The following is a 26,108-nucleotide window of genomic DNA, read 5'->3' as shown; positions in this document are numbered from 1 at the left end:
TGCTAGATATAGTGTGTGTGTGTGTATATAGAAAGAGAATACAGAGCAAGTAAGACTACTTGTGGGTGTGAAGTGATGAAATATGAAGTTGCAAGTGCTGCTATATATACACAAAATTTAGTCTGAATGATTGAATAATATATATATATCTATATATAAATTTATATTGCAGTTGTAGCCTGTATGGGTTGATCAATTATGCGTACGTGGGGCTGCTGTACTGCGTTGATTTTTTACTGTATTATGTACACGCCACACAGCTTGGTCAAATTCATGGAAATGTTAGAATCCTCGATGGGTCACCCTTATTTATTAACTAAGCCTTTTTCTAAGTTTGGCGAGTTGGGTTTAGCTGACTTGTTAGGTTGGAGAGGAACAAACCCATGAGAGCAATCCGATGTATCCATGAGAATCGACAAGTACATCCCTTATTTATTAACTAAGCCTTTTTTCAAATTTGGCTAGTTGGGCTTAGCCGATTTGCTGGGTTGGTGAGGAACAAACCCATGAGGGCAATCCAATGTATCCATGGGAATCGAAACCCCAAAGCAGACAATATAGTTGGCATGTATGGGGGTGTAGATTACTGACATGGTATCAGAGGAATTCGGTCCAGTTGGGCATGACCTCTACTCCACTTGTTGGATCGGGCATAACCTAGCCCACAAGTACGGAGGAGTGTTAGAATCCCACATCGATTAGATGTGTGGATATAATACCCTTAATAAGGACAAGCATATCCCTTACTTGTTAACTAGGCCTTTTCCCAAACTTGACAAGTTGCGCTTAGCTCACTTATTGGGTTTGGGAGGAACAAGCTCATGAGGATAATCGATATATCTACGGAATCGAAACACAAAGGAGGTGTGAATTTCTGAAAAAAAAAATGTAGCCAGTGCCCACACTCACGTGCACGTAATAAACATAGAGACATGCATATGCGAGCTAGCTTATCTAACAAATAATTCCCATGCAATAATTTATTACGGGAGCGTATGAAGAAAAGAATTTTATACGTAAACTCAGTACTGTGAATTTAATGACAAAACTCGAATATAGAAAGTATATGGAAACAAAAAAGAGAGACAATACACAAGATTTAATGAGGTTTGACACACACTGTTTATGTTATCGGGCGAATAACAACGAATATTTCTACTAATATGCAGAAGATTTATAAAAAAGAGATGACTTTTTGAACTCAAGAACTAACCACTAAATCTCTTTCTCTAGAACTGTCACACTCTCAAACCCCTCTTTGGCTCTCGACGTCACTATTTCAGTGTTTGGAACTCGACACAACAACTCTCAAAACCCTACAAATAATTTCTATTTATAAGGAACTATCCCGATAAAGCCAAAACTACGACTCCTGTTCGGACAGCATGAGACATGTCCGGACAGGTCTAGGGTCTTCCTCGAACGGCTAAACCAAGAAAGAAACTCTGCCTCCAGTTGCACGCCTGCTTTCCGGACAGCAGCTCCATACAACATCAATTTGAGCCAAAACCCCACAAATACATTAGCACACTGCTCCTTCTTGCACTTACAATTATTACTGCACTTTCGTAATTAGTGAAAATGGATATAATAATAATTTGTGAAAATGGATAAATATATTATTTTTTTGACCATTTAAAGTTATTGTAGTCAATAAGCATTCATTCAAACAAACAAAATATTCAAATAATGATGTATATATAGGTCAATATCTATCGACAATAAACAAACCCAGCATCTCCAATGGATGATACTCCCTATCTACTTTGCTCTTCTTGCTATCCTAGACTAATTCAATATCTCCCGAAAGCAGTCACATCCAAATTAAATGATGTGCAGTGATTGAAACCTTGGTCAAATTAATCTGAATATCCCGTTTAATGCACTACTTTTCTAGAGGAAATATTAGTTATCTCCATTCAAATGGGCCGGCCACTCATTGAGATAGACAATAATACTAGAAAATGTATCCAACTCTAGCATCTCAAATCCATTCAAAGTCTATGTAGCACGATGAATCACCATGCCTACATGGAGAATCATTTAAGAAGATGATAACACCTTTAGTTATAGAAATAACACCTTTAAAATTTTAATATTTATGGTGTGTGTGATAGAGGGGTAATGGAATGTAATGGTTACAAGGGTAATTAAATTTTAAGTTTACTTGTGTTTGTTTTGTCGGTATAATTTTTACTACTGTAATAAATTTTAGTAATTAAGTTTATTTTTTATACATAAAGTTTACTGATGGAGAGACCTGGGTAATAAAAAGTAATAGCAAGTTTTACTCTAACCTATTACCCCCTTAATTAAATCCTCAAAAAACTCTTTACACATGATAATTGAAAATAAGCTCCAACAAAGAGAATTTCACACTAGAAATTTATATATATATATAATATGTGTCTGTCTGTGTGTGTGTATATATATATATGCATATTTATCTATATTTTTTAAATTTTGATACATGATAGTCGTAACTATAAAAAAAAGACATGATCTTACTTTTTTCTAGTTTGGTTCATTACAATAATAACAAACAAAGGTAATGGTATTACACCAGTAACGTATAGCCGTAACAAACAAGAGTAATGAATGCTTGGGTAAATTTTACCCTTCTTTACCAAACAATGGTAACAATTATTCTCCATAATTATTATTACCCTTGTAACATTTACATGGGTAACAAATTATACCCCCAAATTCTTACTCCCATACCAAACGCACCCTAAGTATTTTAGAATCATTTAGTGTTTTTTCCATACTAATATTTAATTATGAAAATAACACCTTTAAAATTTATTTATTTTTACCATTTTGTCATAATGCATTATTGGCAGTAGCGCATTTCAATCTGTCTATAACCACAACATGATGTAGAATCAATAATCCATCCCACACAAAACCTAAATAAGTTTTATGCATAGAATTTCATATGCATTATGTGGAACATGTGGAGCCCACGAATTCACTTGAATCATGTGTGTCTAACTCAACAATCAAGATAATTGGAATACCAGAGTGCTGGGATCTTTATCATTTTCTGGTGTTTTATTATTCTTATTGTGATTCAAGTCCTAATAAGTTAAGTTGTAATTGTGCAGTCACTTATAATGGGAGCAGTAGATGCAACATCGCTAACATTGACATGGGCTTTATCTTTGTTGCTAAACAACCCTAATGTGTTACATACAGCTCAACAAGAATTAGACACTCATGTTGGGAAGGAAAGGCGAGTCCAAGCTTCAGATCTACAAAACTTGATGTACATCCAAGCTTCATATCAACTTTGAACAAGATAGCGTTCATTGAAATGATAGCGTTCATTACTCTGTTAACATATATAGATGATTTTAGTTCTTTACCATCATAAATGCATTTTCTTGAAGGAAAATATATCGTAGTAATTCCACAGTTAAACGTGTTTTTGCGAGATCTTATAATTTGGGTCATCACCCACACATAATAGTTTGTACGCTTTGAACCCATTGGAATCGGGCTCTCATGAATTTGTCCTCCCTGAGTTAGGCCAGGAAGGCCCGGCCCAACCAACCTTCAAGGTTTACTTGAAAAACCAGTTGTTATGTGTTAAGGTTATTAGCCTACCTTATATGTTGAATTATATTTCCAGCAACTACGGAACTACCAATGTGGTAGTTTTAACACGAGAACACTATTGGAATGGGTGGCCCTGAGAAGGCTAAGCCGTGTGTGCCCGATGTATCTATAGGAACCGGACGACCCAAAACTGACAATATTTGTTGATGTGTATGGGTTGGAAATTCTAATAGAGATCCTCTCCATTGAACGTAAGCCCACTAATGATGGGCTTAGCTTAATAGACTGAGCCATTTTAAGTTCTCACAAACATGGTGGCTTGGACCTGGCCTTCCATTGTTAATTTTTCATCGCAAAATCTACCACAAAATATTTATAAAGAGCAGTTTTGCGGTAAAAAAAATTCGTCACAAATTCTGCTGCATATATGTTTTGCAATAGAATTTCATTATTTTGCGGCAAATTCGGTCGTAAAATACACGTTTTCTTATAGTGTGCCCAAAGCCCTAGCTGGGGTTGCTTTATGCTCATACAGATTCAATTTTTTTTTAAGAAATAGGATTAGCCCGGAATTTTATTAATCAATGAAGAGAAAAAGTCTCTCTTCGATGGCTTACAAGAAACGAGAGGGGTATGAACCTGAACTCGACAATAAGAACAAAAAAAAACACAATTAAAGCACAACCAACCACACAACAATGAGCGGAAAACCCACAAGAAGCTTATTTTCTGATAGGAAAAGCTAGGATCCCCAATCTATCCATCTGGAGCAAACCCTTAACGGTAGGAGAGAGATTACAGAAACTGTTATAGACTACAGAAACTTTACTTTTGGAAGCCAGGAAATCTGCAGCACCATTGAGCTCCCTATATACTTGTTTGAAGTTGATGTCCAGCGACATATAATTTTTGGCTATAGCTCTCTTCAAGTAGATCATATTCCAAGGGCAACTCATGCTCTTAGAAAGAATGTTAATAACAATTAAAGAATCAGATTCAACAATTAGGTTTGCAAGCCCTAAGGAAGCAGCAAGATTTATACCCTCATATATAGCCATCATCTCAGCAAAAGTAATGGAATTAGGGCCATAAAAATTAGAGAAAGTAGCCGCAAAAATGCCAAAGCTACTTCTAATAACACCTCCACCCCCTGAATCTCTAGGATTATTCAAGGCATTGCCGTCACAAATTCAGTGATAAATAAATATATTTAAAAAAATAATGTGTGTATTTTTCATTTAATGTTGAACATCTATTTACAAAAAAATTGTACAAGTTCTTATAACTTATGTACATGCATGTATTGAAAACGCATATGTTTATTGAAAATAATATACATATGTGCTTCAACCAAATGTACAAAGCTCTTACTTTACCAAAAAAAAAAAAAAATCTTACTTTACCAAATACCTATTTGAGGTATTTTCTCACAGGGTTGTGGGTGTTAAACCGGTCCCCAATCAGATCTGTCGTATAGTGGAGATGCGACCCAGAGTTTGAATCTGGCCTAGGAGGCACGAAGTGATTGTAAGATTTCTTGGAAGCTGTTGGTAAGGTCAAATTTTGTGAAACAAAAACAAACATTCAAATAATGATGTATAGGTGAATATCTATCGACACGAAACAAACCCTGCATCTCCAATGGGTCAAAATATGTGAATAGAAAAATATTTTTTTTTATATTTTTCTAGGATAGCAAGAAGAGCAAAGTAGTTTTGGTTTTAGATATTCACCTATACATCATTATTCACCTATACATATATCATATGTGCATAGAAAAGTAGGTGCTGGATATTTTGAACATTAGCAGCTATACATCATTATTTTGAACATATTTTGTACATATTTAGTAGTTTTGGTACATCATTTGGACATTCAAAATATGTGCATAGAAAAATATTGGAGATGTCGGGTCAAAATATGTGCATAGTCTCCATCCATCTTAATTTTTCTATGAGATTGTGGGTTAAAATATTTTTCTATGCACATCTTTTGGCCCACAATCTCATAGAAAAATACGGGATAAGGGGGCTGAAATTACTTGAAATTCATTAAATCTCAGCCATCCATTTTCAGCCAATGGCTGAGATTTAATAACAATTTATCATCATCTTAACACTTTTGGGAACATTACTGAGAAGCTTAGAAGCATTGAAGCAGAAATTGACAAGTTTCAAAAAATTAAAGGAGAATCGAGTCTAGGATAATGATGAAGGTTGCAGCCTTAAGAATCTTATGGACAATCTCTGGAGTCTTAGTAGATATCAGGAGTCATTGTGGAGGCAAAAGTCGCGTGTGAAATGGATCAAAGCAGGAGACAGGAACAATAAATATTTCCACACTGTTGCCAATGTAGGGGGGAGAAGCAATAAGATAATATCACTGTCCACTTCATCAGGGATTATCAGCTGAAACCATTGATCATCTTTTCTTAGAGTATAAAGGGGTTAAGTTCAATCTGGTACTATATCATGAATTGGTGGGGCATGTCTTGGTGCCCACCAAGCTCTGTTTGTCAAGTATTTGAAGAATGGCCTTACTTTGCTACTGAAGTCTCTCATTTTTGTTAGATATGGCTTATGGCTAAAGGCAATTAATGTTTTGATTCCATACAGTGGTCCTGAGCTTATGAAAGCTAGTGAAGGGGTGAAGTTCAGAGCTCAACTGCATCAAAATCCTAGACCTTTAACAATCTGGAAACCCCCTCCTCCGGGTTACTTAAAATGGAACACCGATGGGTCCTCTTGTCTAAATAAGGCTGGCATAGGAGGATATGAGTGCTTCGGAATAGCAATGGTGACTCTCTTTATTTTTTCAGGCCCTCTGATAAACCTGGATGCCACATCTGCTGAAATCGAAGCCATCCGAAAGGCCTTGGAGATCACGGTGGAGCATGAGTTTTCCGTAGGTAATACTTTCATAATTGAATCAGATTCTTTCAATTCAGTCTCTTGGTTGCAAAAGACTTCTCCCCTTCTCTGGAAATTTGATCAAGATATCAATGCCATAACTAATCTTGTTGAGTCTCTTGATCGGGTTGAGTTTATTCATACATGGAGAGCTAGAAGCTAATGGAGTTGCTGATTGTCTGGCTAAGCAAGGAGTAGATGGGCAGAACCTAATGGTCTCATGGCTCATCTAAAACTGGCGTCTGGGGATACCAGTAGGTTCTTCAATTGGGTTTGTTCTTCATCATCTAATATCTTATTATTCCTTGTTTAAAATCAACTTTGTGATCCTCTACAATTAATCCCCATCAATAACCACGCTAGACCTTATCGATCTCTCCAACCAAGTCTTAAGAACACTCTCCTTCTTCCCCTATTGTTCCTCAACTGGATATCAAGCTTTTTTGGGTGGATTGTTGGGTATCCTCTTTTCTGGATTTCTAGGTACTTCTCTTTTGAGAGAAATGGGTTTCAGGGTTGGAAAGTAGGGCTGTCAATCGGTCAGTATGGTCGGTTATTTGGTATATTCATCCCCGGATCGAAAGTTCAGTTTTTTCATTACTGAAAACCAATGACCAATCGATTTTTGTAATAGTGAGGTTATAACCGACCATTCCACTTTGGTCAGTTTTTCGATTAATACCTCAATTTAGAAAGAAATGTACAATAAGTAGATCCATAAAAAATCCACAATCAATACGTAAATCAGACTATTGAAATCGCAGCATTCTATTCAATATCTCATTCTCATATTAATTTCAAATAATTAATGTAGTCCAAATTGCATAATTATATACATATATATATATATACAATATTAATATATACTTATTATCTAAATATATTAATATAAAGGGAGAAGTACCATAGAGGCCCCTGTACTTTGCAAAACGGGTCATTTGAGCCCCTTTACTTTTTTTGGGGTCATTGAACACCCTCTACTTGCAAGAATGGGCTAAATTAGCCCCTCAAGCAACTTCTGTTATAACGGTGCTTATGTGGCAGTTATCTATTTGAGCTGGATTTTTCTAATAAGTTATAATATGTTGACTAGGCGATGACGTGTCATTGGCCAATAAAATAATGACACGTGTCCAATTCTTTGTTTTTACTATGAAAGTAGATATGTTACAATTTCGTTGAAATGATTGTAAACTTCATATTTTAAGGTCAAAGAACCCCCTGTACTTTAATTAATGGGTTTTTTAGGCCCTCATATTTTCAACAAATGGGTCAAATTACACCCTCGAATTCCAAAAAATCGCATCCATTAATAAAAATGAGTCAAATAGATTCAGTGCATAAACATGATTCCAATAGATCCATTACACAAGCCATCCTCAAATACTACAAAATATGATTAAACAGTTCCAACATCAACAACAAAACATACACATAAATCAAAACAGAGATGGACACAACAAAAACATGCCAGCAACATCATATTTGCCCACGAGATGACCCTCTATCAACTCCATGCTTCTTGTTCTTCATATTCTCACTTCCACGGTCAATTACCCTTGACATAGAAGTCCCAGGCTGTAAAAATTGAGGAAAAAAACACCATAATATTAAACAACAAAATAATGCTTTGACATTAACATACAATACATCTGCATGCTAGAAAATGCAAATTATCAAACTTACGTTTAGGATTGAACGACCTGTATTAGGATTAATGTAGAGACCCAGACCAGTCAATAATGTCCTCTTTTTTGGCTTGGTTTTTGGCCTGCATTCCCTGTGAAAAGGACTGACATGCCTAGTCCTGCTAGGTTGTCCCTGCATTGGTTCATTAGATCCTCCCTGCATTGAGGCCACGGCTGCACTTGTTTGCCTTGTCATCCTTGGTTCATTTGTTTGGGATGCTTGACTTGTTTGCCTTGTCATCCTTGGTTCATTTGTTGAAGTTAAGCCACTAACTTGGCTACTGGAAGTCATCCTACCAGGACATGCCTTATTCCTAGCATTATGCCCCTTGCCCTTACACACTTTGCAAGTCATAATCCTCCCTTCTCGTGTCAATTTGGTTTTGTTGACAGTCTCATGTTGTTCCCTTCTCCTCTTTTTCTTCGGTCTCCCTGGCATCTTCCTCATCTTAGGAGGTAGTAAATGGTCCTGCTCACTCCTCGGCCACATGTTCTCCCCTCTAATTGGTTCAATTGGTACCTGATATGCTCTCAAGTATGTCTCCTTCCTGTACCAAAGTGCAAGATAATCCTCAGGTTTTTCACCATTGGCATGCGTAGCACGGGATGCATGGGGACATGGAATTCCAGAAATCTGCCATGCCCCACATGTGCAGGTTCCATCCCTCAATTTCACCACAAATTGACTTCTCCCATTTTTCACTTCATAACTTCCTCCTCCATTCCATTCACACACCCATAAATGGCTATCTGTTACATTTTTTATCAACCTTCTATGAATAAGTGGTCCATATTCTTGCTTCCATGAATTTACTCCCAACTTCTTGTCCCTAATTCTCCTCATCATTGCCCTTCTAATATCCTCAAGCATTGAAATTATACTTTTGCTCCTAGCTTCCACAATAGTGCCATTGAATGCCTCACAGAGATTGTTGTCACATGAATCACATTGACACCATGGACTGAAGTATGCCTTACTCCAATACTTAGGATGCACAAGCATCAAATCCTTTGCAGCAGCTGGATGCACCTTCTCAATCTCCTTGAAGTTAAGCTCAAAATCAGACATATTGGTTGATTTGGCCAGCTGCCAGAAGAGATGCTTAAGATGTCTGCCTGGATAATTCTTACACCAATTTGCATACAAATGCCTACAACAAAACCTGTGATAAGCTTTTGGCCATGTATCAGCTACAGCAGCAACCAAGCCCTACAACAAAGAATACAAGAAATGAGTAATGGACATGAAATACAATTAAGATAGGGATATCATTAACTGAAAATACACAAACACATACCTTTTGTCTATCACTTATCAGAGTCCAAAGTTCACCTTCAGCAGTACCTAAATCATGCTTTAACAAATTCAGAAACCAAGTCCATGTTTCAGTGTTCTCAACCAGTACCACAACCCAAGCTAATGGGAACATTTGATTATTCCCATCACGGCCTATTGCTGTCAATAATTCCCCTTTAACTAATCCCTTTAAAAAACATCCATCAATTCCTAATATTGGTCTGCAACCTTTCATAAATCCCTCCTTACATGCCTTAAAACAACAATAGAATGCTTTGAATGGAGCAGGTCCATTCTCATCTTGCCTATCAGTAAGCAATGAGACAGTACTTCCAGGGTTAGACAACATCAACTCCTCAGCATAATTCCTTAATTGTGCATATTCCTTTACACAACTACCCGTTAAATCAGCTAATACAGTCTTCCTCACCCTTTTACATTGGCCTAAGCTCACATCTAATTCCAAAGCTTGTTCCATAAAGGGTTTCAGATATCTAATTTTTATGTCTGGGTGGGCAGCAATAAAGCCATAGAACCTCTTCACCATGTACTTTGTAGTTAACCACTTTAAACCCCTTTTTGGTTGACATGTATGTTCATTGACATAGGTCTTTACTTGAAAACTATCCACTTGTCTACTATATGATGCAAATATCAACCATGGACAATCAGTAGCTCCCTTACATTTGGCTCTACATCTACTAGGTTCATTTTTACTGAATCGAATGTCAATCCTAGTCATTATAGCATAATTGCTAACAGCATCCTTAAACTCATTATTACTAGTGAACAACATGCTAAGCTCAAATTTCAGAATACCTTTCACCTTTTTGTATGATGGAAATCTGCTTCTCTTTCTAATTGCATCATCCCGCACCTCTGGATCCTCATCTGTACTATCCCTGTAACTTCCTGGATCAGAAGAGTCTAAATAATCACTATCAACACCTTTCTCGCTCTCCCCAGGCTCCTCATCGTACTCCTCATAACCTAAACCCTCATCATTCTGCTCATCATCCTGCTCCTCATGAACCTGCTCATCATCATGCTCATCATCAACCTGCTCATCATCATCTTCACCTTCTTTGTCACTCTCTTGCAGTAGATATACATCCTTCCATCCCCTTTTGTAGTTTCTAACCTTCTCCCTCACAACAATCACCTCCTCATCGTCCTCTGAGGAGTTATCTTCAGGAACAACTTCACTATCTGAGCTACTAGAAGAGTACTGAAAAACAAAATCGACACCATGTGAGAAAATAAACCCTAAAAACCCCAAATCGAACCCATATCAAAAAACCCTAATCTCAAACTCACCTCCTCTTGTATTTTCTTTCGCCGAACAGCCCTGACCTTCGTTGGAGACATTTCATCGACGATTGTATCTGAAATCAAACCCAGTTGTGACAAAACCTAGATCGATGATCGACGACACTCCTTCCTCTCAAATGTCTCTCTAGAAGGGTTTCACAAATTTAGGGTTTCTGTGTGTGAGATTGTAACTTAACCCCATCAATTGCCATGTCATTTTCAATTTTCTTTAAATAAAATCCATGTCATTTTCTTTTGCCAACTCAGCTTTTTTTTAACGGAAATGTAATACAAGGGCCAACGTAGCGCATTCTTGCAAGTAGAGGGTGTTCAATGACCCGAAAAAAAGTAAAGGGGCTCAAATAACCCGTTTTGCAAAGTACAGGGGCCTCTGTGGTACTTCTCCCTAATATAAATCTCAAAGTTCATGTCTATTAAGTCATAAGTAGTAAAGTAAATACTAATGACTAATTATTAAATACTATATATTGTATATAAATATATATAAATTAAAAACTAATGACTAATCATTATAATATATATATATATTATATATTATAATATTTCTAATAACGGTCGGTCGGTTTTAACCGATCAGTTTTATAAAAATATTCAAAACCGACCAATTATTTCAGTTTTTTATTTTAAAAAAATCAATCAATCTGTTTTCAAAAAAGAAAAATAATTAAACCGATCAAATTGTCGGTTTGGTTTTCTCGGGTTTTTTTGACAGCCCTATTGGAAAGAGTATATAGAGTATCATTGTTGCTCCAGGCCTGCACCAACATAGGATTAGACTTTGCACAGTGAGGGGAGGGGGGAGGAAGAAGAGAGAGATAGGGGAGGAGAGAGAATTTGTGATTTTTTTGTAATTTAAGATTTTTTAATTTAATTCATATTTTGATTTAAGTGACATGTCATTGAGATATAATTATTTATATCAAATCAAAGCCACATAAGATATTAAAGTCCACATAAGCATCATTTAACAGCTTTTTGACAGAAGGGCTTGTTTAGACCATTTCTCATAATTGAGGGGTTTGTTTAACTCAAAAAAAATATCAGGGGCTTAATTGATCCAAAATACAAAACACAGGAGCTTTTTCAATATTTATCCCTTTCTCTTTTCCTTCGTTGAACTTAACAACAGCTTGATTCTATTAGTGAAATAGTGAAAGCCGAATCTCCGATCTAACCACAAGACATGTGGGACTTCTTAGGTAAAGACAAGTCAGTAGGTAGACAGAGTCTCGGAGGAGTCTCGAGCAGCAAGGGACAGGCCAAGCGACTACGACAACGACCACTGCTCTCCTGAGCGAAGACCCACGTTCCACGTGCGACGACCACCACTCTTGATTCGTATAGTGAAACCAATCTTGCATTGCTCTTGGAGATGCAAACCAATTATAGAAAATAAATTTCAGCCTAAGGGAAGAAGAGGGAAGTGGATGCCCAATATTTTTTACCGTTAGATGAAACGAATGGTCAATATTAAGAAAATTTCAATTAATTTCAGGATGAAAAATTTCAGCCCCACCCATCCCGAAAAATTCTCAGATCCCTCCGTTCTTCTATTAAAATAGACCCAGATCTATCCATTTAGTCAATTGGAAAGACAGATCCATAGACCCAGATATCATATAAATAGACTCAGATCTTCATTCACGTTGATCCATGTGAGCCACATCAATCTATCATGCTCGTTATTGGCAATGAAGGAGAAAGCGATGAGGGAGAACTCACGGTGGAATTCCTGGAGGTTGAGTTAGATACTGATAGCCTCCTTCAACCTAGACCAAGCAAGAGGAAAGGGAATGGAAAGAACAGAGGAAATTAGCAGAACAGAACTTGTTTATTTCATTAACTGCCTTCTCAACAGGAAGGAAGAGTAACTATATACAAACCAATACCCACGTGATATTCTCCCTAGCTGACACAAAGTAACTATATACCCACGTGATAACAGACTGGACCACATCAGCAAGTTAACAGCAAAGTAACTACTCAGTAACCACCCTTAACTGCTAAACAAAGACTAATTACAATTATGCCACAGATCATATCAGATACTGCCTTGGAGGTGGGTGGCGTGGAAGAAGAGCAAGAGAAATCATTATTTCTCTCGCAACTAGAACTTAACTTTGATAGAGAGGGTAGGGTATTTGTGCCATAGCAAAATAGAATTGAGAGAGATAAAAATAAATAAATAAATAAATAATTTACTCCATGTATATAGGCTTAATTTCCCTAACATTTTTTTTTAATTTGTGCCATAGCAAAATCAAAATGACTTATATCCCTAACATTTTTGTTCATAATCGGTCATAACAGTATTACGTTATTTAATTACATTGAATTTTGTTATTACATTGACTTTCGTTATTACATTGTCGAATTATACTGATTTTCGTTATTATGTTGTCTAATTACATCTTATAACTGAATTTATTAAGAATATGTAATGCTTCTGATAGCAAAATAGAACTGTGAGAGATAATATTTTTTAAATTTACGCCATGTAGGCTTGTTGATTCACCGTGCTAGATAGACTTTGGATGAATTTGAGATACATAAAGAGTTGGATACATTTTCTTATATATCAATGCGCGGCCGGCCCATTTGAATGGAGACAACTAAGAATATATAAGAATTCCTCTAGAAAGTAGCGAATAAAGGGAATATTGTTATAATTCAAAATTTTGACTAAAGTCTCAATCACTGCACATCATTTAAGTTGTATGTGACTGCTTTCGGGAATCATTGAATTAATCTAGGATAGCACAAAGAGCAAAGTAGGGAGGAATGGAGGATCGCCCATTGTTTGGGGAATTATTTGAATGTTTGGTTTGTTTGAATTAATGCTCATTGACTACAACTCATCCAAATACTCAACAAATATAATATATTTATCCATTTTCACAAATTACTAAAGAGCAGTAATAATTGAAAGTGCAAGAAATACTAATGTACAAGTGTATTTGTGGAGTTTTGGCTCAAATTGATGTTGTATGGAGTTGTTGTTCCGAGAGCAGGCGTGCAACTGGAGGCAGAGTTTCCTTCCTGGTTTAGCCGTTCGAGGAAGACCCTAAAGCTGTCCGGACAGGTCTCATGCTATCCGGACAAGAGTCATAGTTTTGGTTTTATCGGGACAGTTCTTTATAAATAGAAATTATTCGTAGGTTTTGAGAGGTTGTTGTGTTGAGTTGCAAATAGTGGGACGGTGCCATGTAGAGCCAAAGAGGGGTTTCAGAGTGTGAAAGTCCGACAGAAAGAGATTTGATAGTTAGTTATTGAGTTCAAAAGGTCTTTTTTTTAAATCTTCTTCATATTAGTGAAATTATTCGTTGTTATTTGCCCAAAAACATAGACAATGTGTGTCAAATCTTGTTAAATCTTGTGTATTGTTTATCTCTTTTGTTTTCACGTACTTTTTATATTCGAGTTTTATCGTTGAATTGATAACATGTTGTGTAATATTGAATTTATGTATAAAATTATTTTCTTCATACGCTCACGTAATAAATTATTTCATAGGAATTATTTGTTAGATAAGCTAGCTAGCGTATGCATGTACGTTTATTACGGGCACGTGATTCTGGGGGCTGGCTAAATTTCCCTGAATTTGACGAAGCTCTATGTGTGGCGTGTACATAATAATACAGTCAAAAATTAACGCACTACCGCAGCCCCACGTACGCATAATTGATCAACCCATACAGGCTACTACAGTAACATTATGCAACAATTGATTAACCTCTCATGGATTATTATACTACAGCAGCCCTACGTACGCATAAGAGATCAATCCATACAGGCTACAGCGTGAATATATATATATATATATAATTTAATATTCATTGATACTAGGTTTCGTGTATAAATAGCATCACTTGCAACTTATATTTTATCACTTCCGCACCCACAATTCTCTCTCTCTCTCTCTCGATATATATATATATAGACACTATATATCTAGCTATGGCAACAAAAGCTCAACCAGCTGCTGCTGCAGAGACTTTGCGCAGGACAGCAAATTATCATGCTGCTGTATGGGGGCCATGTTACTTTGCTTCCATTTCCCTGGACGAATCAGTAATAACCAGTCACATCTTTTAGTTTTCTTTAATTATGTTAGCTTTACACTCCGTTTGAGAATGGTAGAGTTGGCTGAAATGAATCTATCGAGCTAATTAAGTTATAATATTCAATACAATGACACCATATGACTTGTGATTACTTCATTAATTATATGATAATTGGATTATTAGCGTCTTTAACTCCTGTCTCCTGACAACGTTGTAGGTATTTGAATCATACACAAAACAAGTAGAAGAGATGACAGTGCATGTGAAAAATATGTTGATTGATTCCAAAGCCAACAACCTGGAAACAGTCAAATTGATCAACTTGTTATGTCGGCTTGGTGTCTCGTACCACTTTGAGAGTGAGATTGGGGATTTTCTGAATCAAGCTTTTGATTCCATGCATAATCTAGCACGTCCAAATGATGTATGTGATCTCGACACTACTGCAATTCTATTTCGAGTGTTTCGACAATTTGGTTACAAAATGTCTTGCGGTTAGTCAATAAATTAAATATATTTCTTCTCTTCTATGTTTTAATTTTTTCTGTCTTATGATTACTTACTTCTGAATATTCATTCCAGATGTATTCGACAAGTTGAAGGATAGTAACGGTGAATTCAAGGAAAGTTTAGTTAACGATATCAAGGGCATGCTAAGTTTGTATGAAGCTTCTCATTTGAATACGCATGGAGAAAATATTTTGGACAAAGCTCTTGCTTACACGAGTTCTCGCCTCCTCAAATTTGTAGAAAGTGAATGTGAATCTCCTCTTGCAAAACATATAGCTTATGCTTTGCAACAACCCTTTCACAAGGGCATACCAAGAATTGAATCAAAACAATACATCTCTTTCTATGAACAAGATGATTGTTGCAATGAAATGTTGCTCAAATTTGCCAAAATAGATTATAATCTAGTGCAGTTGTTCTACCAACGGGAGCTCAGCCAACTTTCAAGGTACGTAGTAAGCGATAAAAAGATTAATTAATTCAAAATTTATGCAATTGATATATATATATATTTGAAATGCACGCAGGTGGTACAATATTTTGGACATTCCTTCAAACTTTCCGTACGCAAGAGAAAGAATAGCAGAAATTCACATGTGGTCTCTTGGGACTTACTCTGAGCCTCGTTACTCGGATGCTCGAGTAATTGTCACCAAACTTATAACAATGATATCAATTTTGGATGACACATATGATCTCTATGGTACAATTGAAGAACTTCGGCTGCTGACTGATGCAATAGATAGGTATACATACATGCACCTACAAATATTCTATTTTCTTGTGTATGTGTATTCTATCTTTCTTATTATTATGAACATTAATTCCTGATTAATTTTCAGGTGGGACATCGACGAGATTGATCAGCTACCAGAATACATGAGATTTCTGTATAGCAGTCTTTTGAATGTTTATCATGAATTTGAGAATCAATTGAAAAGTGAAGGGAGATCCTATGCTGTCTCTTATGCAAAATATGCGGTAAATATATATATATTAATTCAAATTGGTCTATAATTATGTCCTGCAAAACATATATATATTAACACTTGTTTTCTAATTAATTGTTAGATGAAAGAAGTGTCGAGAGCCTATCATCTTGAAGCGGAATGGTTTCACACAGGCATTGTTCCAACATTTGATGAATACTTGGAAAACGGATTAATCTCAAGCAGTTATCATACAATTCTGTCAGGATCTTTTCTAGGAATGGGTGAAATAGCAGGAGTGGATGCATTTGAATGGTTGAAGAGTAATCCGAAAATGGTTCGAGCTCTAATGGCAATCGGTCGTCTCATGAACGACATAGTGTCCCACAAGGTACAAATTAATTACTAAATGTGCTAGGTGCATATATGTAACTTTAACAAAAGTTATATATATATCGATCATAATATATATATATGTGTTGTAGGATGAGCAAAAAAGGGGTGATGCCGCATCAGGAGTGGAGGTGTATATGAAGCAATATGGCGCTTCTGAGGGCGAAGCAGTCAAATATGTTGAGAAGAAAGTCGCAGATGCATGGAAGGACATTAATGAAGGACCTATGCTGAGACCAAATAACATGTCCATGCATCTTCTCATGGCAGTTGTCAACCTTTCACGCACTTCTCATTTCTTTTACAAGTTTGGCGATAAATACACAGATTCAATAAGTTCCAAAGACTACGTCAAGGCCTTGTTCGTTGACCAGATCCCACTCAGTGCTTGAAACCTTTGATTTCAATATATAATAACTTGGATTGTAAAATATCAATAATAATAATAAATGTGTGATGAATTATGTACCTCATACTATATTCACTCATGGTGTGTTAGTTTTGTTAAGGCTTTGTATGTGCGTGCATGTATGACATATGTATGTATAAGCGTGCGGTGTGATGCATAGTAGAATGAAGAAGAAGCAGTATATGTATGTATATGTATGTCATATGTGTTCTAGTCATGGTTTGTACTTATGATTTAAGAATAAAGTTCTATGATTTACAGCTTGGTTTTTTGTGAGTTAATTAAAGTTCTCTATATATAGAAAATTTTCAACCTTAGCAGCAGCTTTCAAGAAATCTTGAGCAAAGTAATATATCACGGGACTTGTCTCCCGGTTCAACCAATTTGAGGAGAAAACCACTCGATCTGGAAGGAAAATCAACAAAAGAACAAAAAAAAATACTAGTTGATCGAGTTACATTTGGGGAGGAGGAGAAGCGTTGAATCTCAACTCGTCCCCGTACTACCATGGAGAAAAGAGAGTTTTTTGAGAGAGTTGTTTAGAGAGAGAAAGGGGAGAGAGATATGAGAGCAACTATAGTTAATTATTGGTTAAGATGTGATTGGTTAATTAATTAAATAGTATCATATAATTCCATTATATTACAAGGGCGGCCCGTATGATTGATGTCAAATGAGAAATATAATATATAGTTATATACATATAATTATAGGATTCGAAAAGTTAAGTCTTCCGTAGTTTTTGAAGAAGTTGATAATAGATATAGACAATTAAGTTAACCAAAAAGGGATCAAACTACGTTATCACAGCTTGACCAGGTTGGCGTATATGAGTTTACGGGGGCCCTAGGCAAACTTTAAAAAAGGGGCCACTTAATTTTTTTTTCGTTATTATCATATAGTTCTTAAAAGTTTAACTCTAAAAAAAATTACTTAAATATGACTCTTCTAGCATTTTGATATGCAAATCATGAATTACCTTAATATAATCAACTTTTTTCATCAAATCACTTTCAATATACAACAAAGCTAACTCATTTAACCTTTCTTGCGACATGGTGGACCGAATATATGATTTTATCAACTTTAACTTTGAAAAACTTCTCTCTGCGAATACTACCGTTATTGGAATAGTCAAGAATATTTTATACGCAATCCATGCATTTAGAAAACCATCATCCATTGTTTGCAAATGATTTAGTATTTAAATAGGCTTTTTTATTTCTTTAGGTAAAATGTTACACAAAACTTTTGATTCTACAGTTAAATCTCTTCCATCAGTATCATAAAAAGGATCACACTTTAAAAAGTCTTTTGATTTTTGAAGAGGCTTTTGATTTTTTTTTCCTTAATTTCTTTATGGGCTGATCTAACTTTTAAGAGTCTAAAACCTTAAGTGGTCTTTCTTACTTTCTAATTGGGTTAGGCCCCTCACTTTTATTAGTTTGTTTTAACTCTCAATTCTTTTTAGGCTTTATAAATGATATTTGTGGGCTTTAAAGTAGGTTGGGATTAGTTTTAAAATAAACTATCCTATAACTAAAATTTTTTAAATTTGGGGTCCTAAAAAATTGGGGGCCCTGGGCGGCGGCCCAGCTCGCCCAGGCCCAGGGCCGCCCCTTAGTTACCATAAGGTCCATAACATGTTGTGTAGTGGCAAGATGAATCATGAAAATATGAAATAGACATTTTTGGGATAAAGAAAATATGTAGATTATTTATATACAGAAATAAGAATGGCCGCCCTATTTGAATGGAGATTTCCTCTAGAAAGTAATGAATAAACGGGCAAAGTAGGGGGGAGGATCACCCGTTGATTACGCGTACGTGAGTGTAGAAACTGGCTAGATTTCCATGATCGATCAAGAGAGCTTCTTTTTTTTTTTTGAAAAGGTCAATGACCAAATATATATTCAAGAACCCAAAATCGGGTAAAAGAACTGGAGGCCAAAAGAGGCACTCGGGCCATCAAAATGGTGGATTACATAAATACTAAAAAGAAAACACAATGAGGGAAATTGAAGCACTAAAACAAAAATTCTCTCCAGATTAAACAGTAAGCAAAATAAGCAGCTAAAACTCACTCTCCTTGAAAAGAGGCATGGTTCTGTAGTTGTATCCAAGCCCTTTATTTCTACAGCTGGATGTGTGACATAATATCGCTAGGATCCTCCTCAATCCAAACATTAAAGTCAGGATACATGAAAGCTCTCTTAGCTAAGTTGTGTTGGTGTGTATGTGGCGTGTGTACATAGTTGAATATGTTATGAGTATATATGTATAGGCATGTATAGGCAAGATCTGAGAGTACTGTTGTGTATATATAGACAGGTTGTCTTTGCGTGTAAAGAGGTTCAATTGTATTTTTTATTGTTTTCTTCTTCCTTGTATAAGAGGTCCTTTCTAACTCTGGTTAAGTTCTAATGAGAATTCATCTCTTTCAAACCAAGTTTCTCTCTGAACTTCCTCAGGGTCTTTCAATCTTTTCATGGTATCGGAGCTTCATTGGCTCTCTTAACTGTGTAATCTTCACCATTATTGGTTCGATTTAGCAAGTTCGTCATGTCTGCTTCTCCCTCCACCGCTGGAGCTGTTATTGATGTCACTATTGGTGCCCTAAAATCAGGTGATACTTCCTCTGTTCTTTCTCCAGTAGTTTCAAATGTCCAGGATGACCCACTTATTCTCACAACTGCCGATTATGCTGTGAACAAGTTAATCTCACTTGCTCTCCTCGGTGAAGAGAACTATCACGTTTGGAGCCGCACTCTTTTTACTGCTTTTGAAGCCCGTAACAAGCACAGCCTACTAGATGGCTCCTATCCATCACTGAATCTTGATAACCCACGTTATGGGGCTTGGAAAAGATGTAATAGTCTTTTGGTCACCTGTATCTTAAATTGTGTCTCTTCCACCATTGGTGCTAGCCTTTCGAGTTCCACCACAGCTCGTCATCTTTGGTTGGATTTAAAGACCAGATATGCATCATCTAATGATACTCGGGTGTATGAACTACGTCAATCCATGGCAACTGCCCGTCAGGGAACACTCACTGTGACTAAATATTATACTAAGCAAAAAGGTTTTTAGGATGAGCTTATTTACTACAATATCATTCCTAATTGTAGTTGTGGTGCTCAAGTTGCCCTTGAGCGATATCAACAAAAGGAGGCAACCATGTTATTTTTGATGGGTTTAAATGAGTGTTTTACAGCTGTTCGCAGTCAGATTCTATCACTGGATCCTTTACCTATGTGGACAAAGGCTTTGGCTATCGTTTTGCATGAGGAACATCAATTGTCCTTGACGCATTCAGCTACTCCATCAATCGAGTTGGCCTCTGCTATGGCAATTAAGGCTGATACTGGCAATTAAGGCTGAACCAATGGATTCAACACCACACTCTTCTCAAATGTCTCCGGACTTGTGTAATCAATTGATGAACTTTCTCAAATTGAATTCTACTATGTCCCAGAATGTTGGACAGTCTCAACAAGCTAGCGGTGTGAGCTCTTCTTCCCCCAATCTTTCAGGTAGTACATCCAATATAAATTCTATACTATCTTGTACATCCGCTACTACAGGTACCAATTGGTCCAATTCAACATCTCTCTGTCAATTCTCCACAATTGATTCCAGTCCTTGGTTAATAGACAGTGGTGCTAGTGACCACATTGTGTGTTCTATGGAGCTTCTCACTCTTGCACAACCTTTACTTCATTGCTACGTCACTCTTCCTAATGGGGAGAGACACCAGGTTACTCATATTGGCAAAATTTGTTTACCAAATGACATTACTCTACATCAAGTTTTATGTGTTCCCACTTTCAAACTCAACTTGATTTCGGTTAGCAAACTCACTGCATCTCAAAACTGTTCCATCATCTTTAATTCTTCTTCTTGTATGTTGCAGGACTCAGTCACCTCGAAGAAGATTTGAATGGGGAACATGCTTAAAGGATTGTACCCTCTGCGTTCATCTGCAACCCTAGTTCATTCTGTTTTGCCTCCATCCACCATTTCTGACAAGTCTATGATATGGCATCACAGAATGGGGCATCCATCATCTTCAGTCAGCACATTGTTGCCCAAACCTATGTCTGATTCTTTTGATTTTTGTTCTATTTGCCCTCTTGCAAAGATGAAGCGCAAATCTTTTGGAATTAGTGTCTCTGAAACTTTCTCTTCTTTTGAATTAATACATGTAGACATTTGGGGTCCTCACTCCAAAATTTCTATTGATGGTTATAAATATTTTCTTACCATTGTTGATGACTTCGGTAGAGCCACTTGGGTTTATTTGATGCATTCAAAATCAGAAACACATTCCTTCATTCAGCAATTCAGCAATTATGTTGCATCACATTTTAACACCAAAATCAAAATTCTTCGTTCAGATAATGGACTTGAGTTTCAAATGCAGGATTTTTATTCTTCCCAGGGTATTGTTCATCAGAGAACATGTGTCTACACACCACAGCAAAATGGGGTGGTAGAACGCAAACATCAACATATTCTCAACACAGCTAGGGCACTCAAATGCCATGCTAATTTGCCAGAAAATTTTTGGAGTTTTTGCATTCTTACAGCAGTTCATCTTATTAACCGCATGCCTACCAGAAAGTTGGACAAACATATTCCTTTTCAAATCCTATTCAATCGACCACCTAACTTCCATGAATTGCGAGTCTTCGGGTGCCTTTGCTATGCTGCAGTCATCCCACATGCACGGTCCAAATTTCATGCTAGGGGACGTGCTTGTATTTTCCTCGGATATCCTTTTGGGGTAAAAGGATACCGGCTGTTTGACATAGAAACGCATGAATTTTTTATCTCTCGTGATGTCACCTTTCATGAAACCAAGTTCCCTTTCCATCATATTCCTTCCGTGGATATAACTCCTATAGAGTCTTCCTCTCCATATTTGCCTTCAGTCATGGAAGCTTCCTGGACCTCTACCTCTCAACCCATTTCACCTTTGGTCATTGACTCTTCTCCACCTGCCTCTTTATCACCATCTTCAAAGTCTATTCTTGGTCAACTCAATCCTACCATTCCTCTCATTCAGACACAAACGTCATCACCAATACCAAGTGACTCCTAACACGTTATTCGCAGGTCTTCACGTGTTACCCAAGCTCCATCTTACCTCAAGGATTATCACTGCAATTCTGTTTCAAGCATGTCTCCCTCCAAGACTTCTCTTGGCACTGTGCCCTCAGCATCTTATCCTATCAGTAAGTATTTAAATTATTTGAATTTTTCCGCTGCTCATACTTCTTATTTATGTTCTATCTCTGCCACACGTGAGCCACCTGATTTTGATGAGGCTGTCAAACATTTGGCATGGCGTTCTACCATGGACTCTGAGATTCATGCCTTGGAAGCAAATCACACCTGGGAATTAACTTCTTTGCCCTTTGGTCGTCGTGCTATTGGTTCCAAGTGGGTGTATAAAATCAAACACAATCCCGATGGTTCCATAGAACGATACAAGGCACGTTTGGTTGCACAAGGTTTTCGTCAGAAACCTGGATTTGACTATACCGAAACTTTTTCTCCAGTTGTCTAGATTGTTACTGTACGCATTTTCTTGGCACTAGCTTCCATGCACAAATGGTCTCTGCACCAGCTTGATGTGCACAATGCTTTTCTTAATGGTGACTTGAATGAAGAGGTTTACATGTTGCAACCTCCTGGGTATCACACGTTAAATACTCAGCTTGTTTGCAAGTTAAAGAAATCTATCTATGGCTCAAACAGGCATCGAGACAATGGAATGCAAAGTTTTGTTCAGTTCTTCTTTCCTTTGGGTTTCGTCAGTCACGAAGTGATTACTCTCTATTTACCTTGAAGAAAGGCAAGGATTTTGTGGCTCTTTTACTGTATGTTGATGACATGCTTATTGGTGGGACAAGTGATGTTTTGATTCATTCCATCAAACGGTATCTTCACACCTGTTTCAAGTTGAAAGATTTGGGCAAACCAAAGTATTTTTTGGGGCTGGAAATCAGTCATTCTAATGCTGGCTTGGCTATCAATCAACGCGAATATGCTCTTGATCTCTTACAAGATTCAGGTTTTCTTGATGCTCGACCCCTTGACTCCCCTACAGAATTGAATGTGCATCTCTCTGCCAGTTCTGGTTTACGTCTTTCAGATCCTTCTTTATATCGGCGTCTCATTGGTCGTCTCATGTATCTTACTTTGACGAGGCCCGATATTAGCTACGCTGTTCATACGTTGAGTCAATTCTTGCAACATCCCACGGATGCTCATATGCATGCAGTTTTTCGTATCCTTCGATATGTGAAGGGTTCTCCAAGGCAAGGTCTTCATTTTCCCACAGTTGCTTCAACTCAGCTTCATGCTTATTGTGATTCAGATTGGGGATCATGCCCTGACTCTCGCCGTTCTGTCACTGGTTTCAGTATTATGCTTGGAGGTTGTCTAGTTTCTTGAAAATCTAAAAAGCAACCTACTGTCTCCCGTTCTTCGGCAGAAGCAGAGTATCGTGCGATGGCCAATACTTGTAGTGAGTTGGTTTGGATTTCATTTCTTCTCCGTGATTTGAATATTCCACATTTGCCACCCATCTCTTTATATTGTGATAGTCACATCGCTAACAATCCAGTCTTTCATGAACGCACCAAGCATATTGAATTGGATTGTCACTTCATTCGTGAGAAAGTTCAACTTGGTCTCATCAAACTCTTTCATATATCATCCTCTAAGCAACCAAGTGACTTTCTTACCAAGCCCATCACTGTCACTCATCTTCAACGTCTGCTTCCCAAGCTGAATGTGTTCAATCCACACCATCCAGCTTGAAGGGGGTGTTATGAGTATATATGTATAGGCATGTATAGGCAGGATCTGAGAGTACTGTTGTGTATATATAGACAGGTTGTATTTGCGTGTAAAGAGGTTCAATTGTATTTTTTATTGTTTTCTTCTTCCTTGTATAAGAGGTCCTTTCTAACTCTGGTTAAGTTCTAATGAGAATTCATCTCTTTCAAACCAAGTTTCTCTCTGAACTTCCTCAAGGTCTTTCAATCTTTTCAGAATATTCCTACATATATATAATTTATTCACTCAGATAAATTTTGTGTATAAATAGCAGCAGTTGCAACTTCATGTTTTATCACTTCACACCCACAAGTACTCCAAATTACTTGCTCTGTATTCTCTCTCTCTCTCTCTCTCTCTCTCTCTCTCTATATATATATATATATAGACACACACATTTTATAACTAGATATGGCAACAAAAACTCATCCAGCTGCTACTGCAGAGACTTTGCACAGTACAGCAAATTATCCAGCAAGCACAAGATCAATTCTAGTAGAGGAGTGCAAGTACAAATTTGTTCCCCAGAGATCGTAATTAAAATACCAACTAAAAAACGACAAAGAGAAAAAGAATTAAAGTTCCGCACAATTGGTTGTTAAGTGATTCGATTCAGAAATTAAATAAAAGCGATTAAAAGATGATATTGAGAACTTCGGATTTGTCAAACAATGAAGAAAAATACCAAGGCTTCGGATTCAACCATTTATCTGTTCAACCATGTAATAGAAACCAAACGAATAAGTGTCAAGTCAATTACAAAGATCCCGTACCTAAGCCGAATTTCCCTAAACTTGATTATTACCCATCTTATTAGTGTAGGTCGGATGTTCTTACATGCAATTTATCCATTTTATTGGCATAAATTAAACACTGAGAATTCATTAAACTTTGTGAAAATAAGAATCATACAAACACATAACCTAATCAAAGAGTCATTTAAATTTGCAATTCAAGGTTTCAACAAGCATTGAATCATACATCTTTTTTGTCTATATGACTCCATCAAATAATTCATATGCAATCCCTATGGTTATCAATCACAAGAATAAATAAAAGAATTCAATAAGCATAGAAACTAAGAATTTACAATCAATCTCAACCACTTATAAATTTGGAATCCATACATGGCAAAAAAGGATTAAGGCATCCTCCTAACCTTGGATCAAAAGTTTAAAACTATTTGAATAACGGAATTGGAAGAAAACTCTATTTCTCTTCTCTTTCCTTCACCCAAATCCCTCAATCCAAACACACTCTAAGTCTTCATGCCTCCTCTTTTTTGATCTCAGCAGTATCTTTCTATATATTCAGTCTTTTTTTGTTGCTCAAAAGCTTCCCTCAACTTCTTATTTCCTTCCCTTTCTTAGCTGCTCCCGTCTCTTCCTTTTGTGCCCTCTTTTAGGTCAAGCCTTGTGATAAGAGAATGACAATTTCGCCCCTAAAATGGGCTGCGCATAGCTGACATGATTGGGCCGAAATACAAATAAGAAGCTGGAAATTTGCACTGGAACATATTTTTCAGCTAACTTCGCACACCTGTAACTTCCTCATCCATGGTGGTGTCCAAGTAAAGCTTGAGAGACCAAACTTGAACTACTTCTTTCTCCACGCCTTCCTGCTCATAATGATGGGCTTAATAGATTGGGCCATTCAAAGTTCTCCCAAAGATAGTGGCTTCGACCCGGCCTTTCTAAAATCCCCATCCCTATTTTCTTTCCTTTTTTTTTGAAAAAGTCCCAATGTTTTGAAATAGCGGTTGGACCGGCCGATTCAATCGAAAACAGAAAGAATGGTTGGTACGATTTAATAAAATATCAGTGAAATATCGGTTTCATCAAATATCGGTCAAATATAATTTATATGATTATGTTGGATTTGGACTTTATAATTTATATGATTATGTTCTTATAAGATGTTTGTTAATTTGATATTGAGTTTGGTAATATTGTGTTTAATTTGAGATTGAAAATGTTATTATTGTGTTTTTTATTTTATTTGCATGGATTTTAATTTATAGTATTTTTTCTAGTATTTTTCTAATAAGTGACAACTTCTTATAATTTATTATGAATTTTCAAAATTTTTAATTAATTGCCGGCCGGTGAAATCTGTTGCCGGTGGTCTAATTTAAAATCTGGTATTTAAAACATTGGAAAATCCCCAA

At 36.7% G+C, this 26,108-nt stretch overlaps 2 protein-coding genes across 4 annotated transcripts; one reads left to right on the top strand and one right to left on the bottom strand.

Annotated features, from left to right (window-relative positions):
- Nucleotides 1-7,779: 7,779 nt before the first annotated feature.
- On the bottom strand, nt 7,780-10,885 carry LOC120001481. 3 transcript variants are annotated; one of them, XM_038849840.1, is made up of 5 exons: nt 10,773-10,885; nt 9,457-10,672; nt 8,802-9,368; nt 8,157-8,465; nt 7,780-8,048 (listed from the first exon to the last, which is right to left on the bottom strand). In XM_038849840.1, the coding sequence occupies exons 1-5, from the start codon at nt 10,826-10,828 to the stop codon at nt 7,950-7,952; spliced, it is 2,247 nt and encodes a 748-aa protein (XP_038705768.1). In that variant the 5' UTR covers nt 10,829-10,885; the 3' UTR covers nt 7,780-7,949. The 3 variants fall into 3 exon arrangements, with proteins under 3 accessions (XP_038705768.1, XP_038705766.1, XP_038705767.1); XM_038849838.1 differs by having other exon boundaries at nt 8,157-9,368; XM_038849839.1 differs by having other exon boundaries at nt 8,157-9,368; nt 9,457-10,669; nt 10,773-10,864.
- Nucleotides 10,886-14,744: 3,859 nt separating this feature from the next.
- On the top strand, nt 14,745-17,124 carry LOC120003135 (probable terpene synthase 6). Its single transcript, XM_038852048.1, has 7 exons — nt 14,745-14,858; nt 15,069-15,345; nt 15,434-15,809; nt 15,889-16,107; nt 16,204-16,342; nt 16,433-16,681; nt 16,776-17,124. The coding sequence occupies exons 1-7, from the start codon at nt 14,745-14,747 to the stop codon at nt 17,073-17,075; spliced, it is 1,674 nt and encodes a 557-aa protein (XP_038707976.1). The 3' UTR covers nt 17,076-17,124.
- The last annotated feature ends 8,984 nt before the right edge of the window (nt 17,125-26,108 follow it).

This window comes from Tripterygium wilfordii, chromosome 7 (genome assembly GCF_013401445.1).
Source record: "Tripterygium wilfordii isolate XIE 37 chromosome 7, ASM1340144v1, whole genome shotgun sequence".
Classification (NCBI taxonomy): Eukaryota; Viridiplantae; Streptophyta; class Magnoliopsida; order Celastrales; family Celastraceae; genus Tripterygium; species Tripterygium wilfordii.
Note: the sequence above shows the minus strand (reverse complement) of the source record. Positions and strands in the feature narration are given on the sequence as shown.

Bases quoted from the DNA above. Each gene is read 5' to 3' on its own strand.
- LOC120003135 (XM_038852048.1), top strand. From the start codon at position 14,745: ATGGCAACAAAAGCTCAACCAGCTGCTGCTGCAGAGACTTTGCGCAGG. The intron at 15,810-15,888 runs GTACGTAGTAAG...AAATGCACGCAG, and splicing joins GAGCTCAGCCAACTTTCAAG to GTGGTACAATATTTTGGACA. The intron at 16,343-16,432 runs GTAAATATATAT...ATTAATTGTTAG, and splicing joins TCTCTTATGCAAAATATGCG to ATGAAAGAAGTGTCGAGAGC.
- LOC120001481 (XM_038849838.1), bottom strand. From the start codon at position 10,828: ATGAAATGTCTCCAACGAAGGTCAGGGCTGTTCGGCGAAAGAAAATAC. The intron at 10,673-10,772 runs GTGAGTTTGAGA...GTACTCTTCTAG, and splicing joins GAAAGAAAATACAAGAGGAG to TAGCTCAGATAGTGAAGTTG. The intron at 9,369-9,456 runs GTATGTGTTTGT...TCTTTGTTGTAG, and splicing joins TGATAAGTGATAGACAAAAG to GGCTTGGTTGCTGCTGTAGC.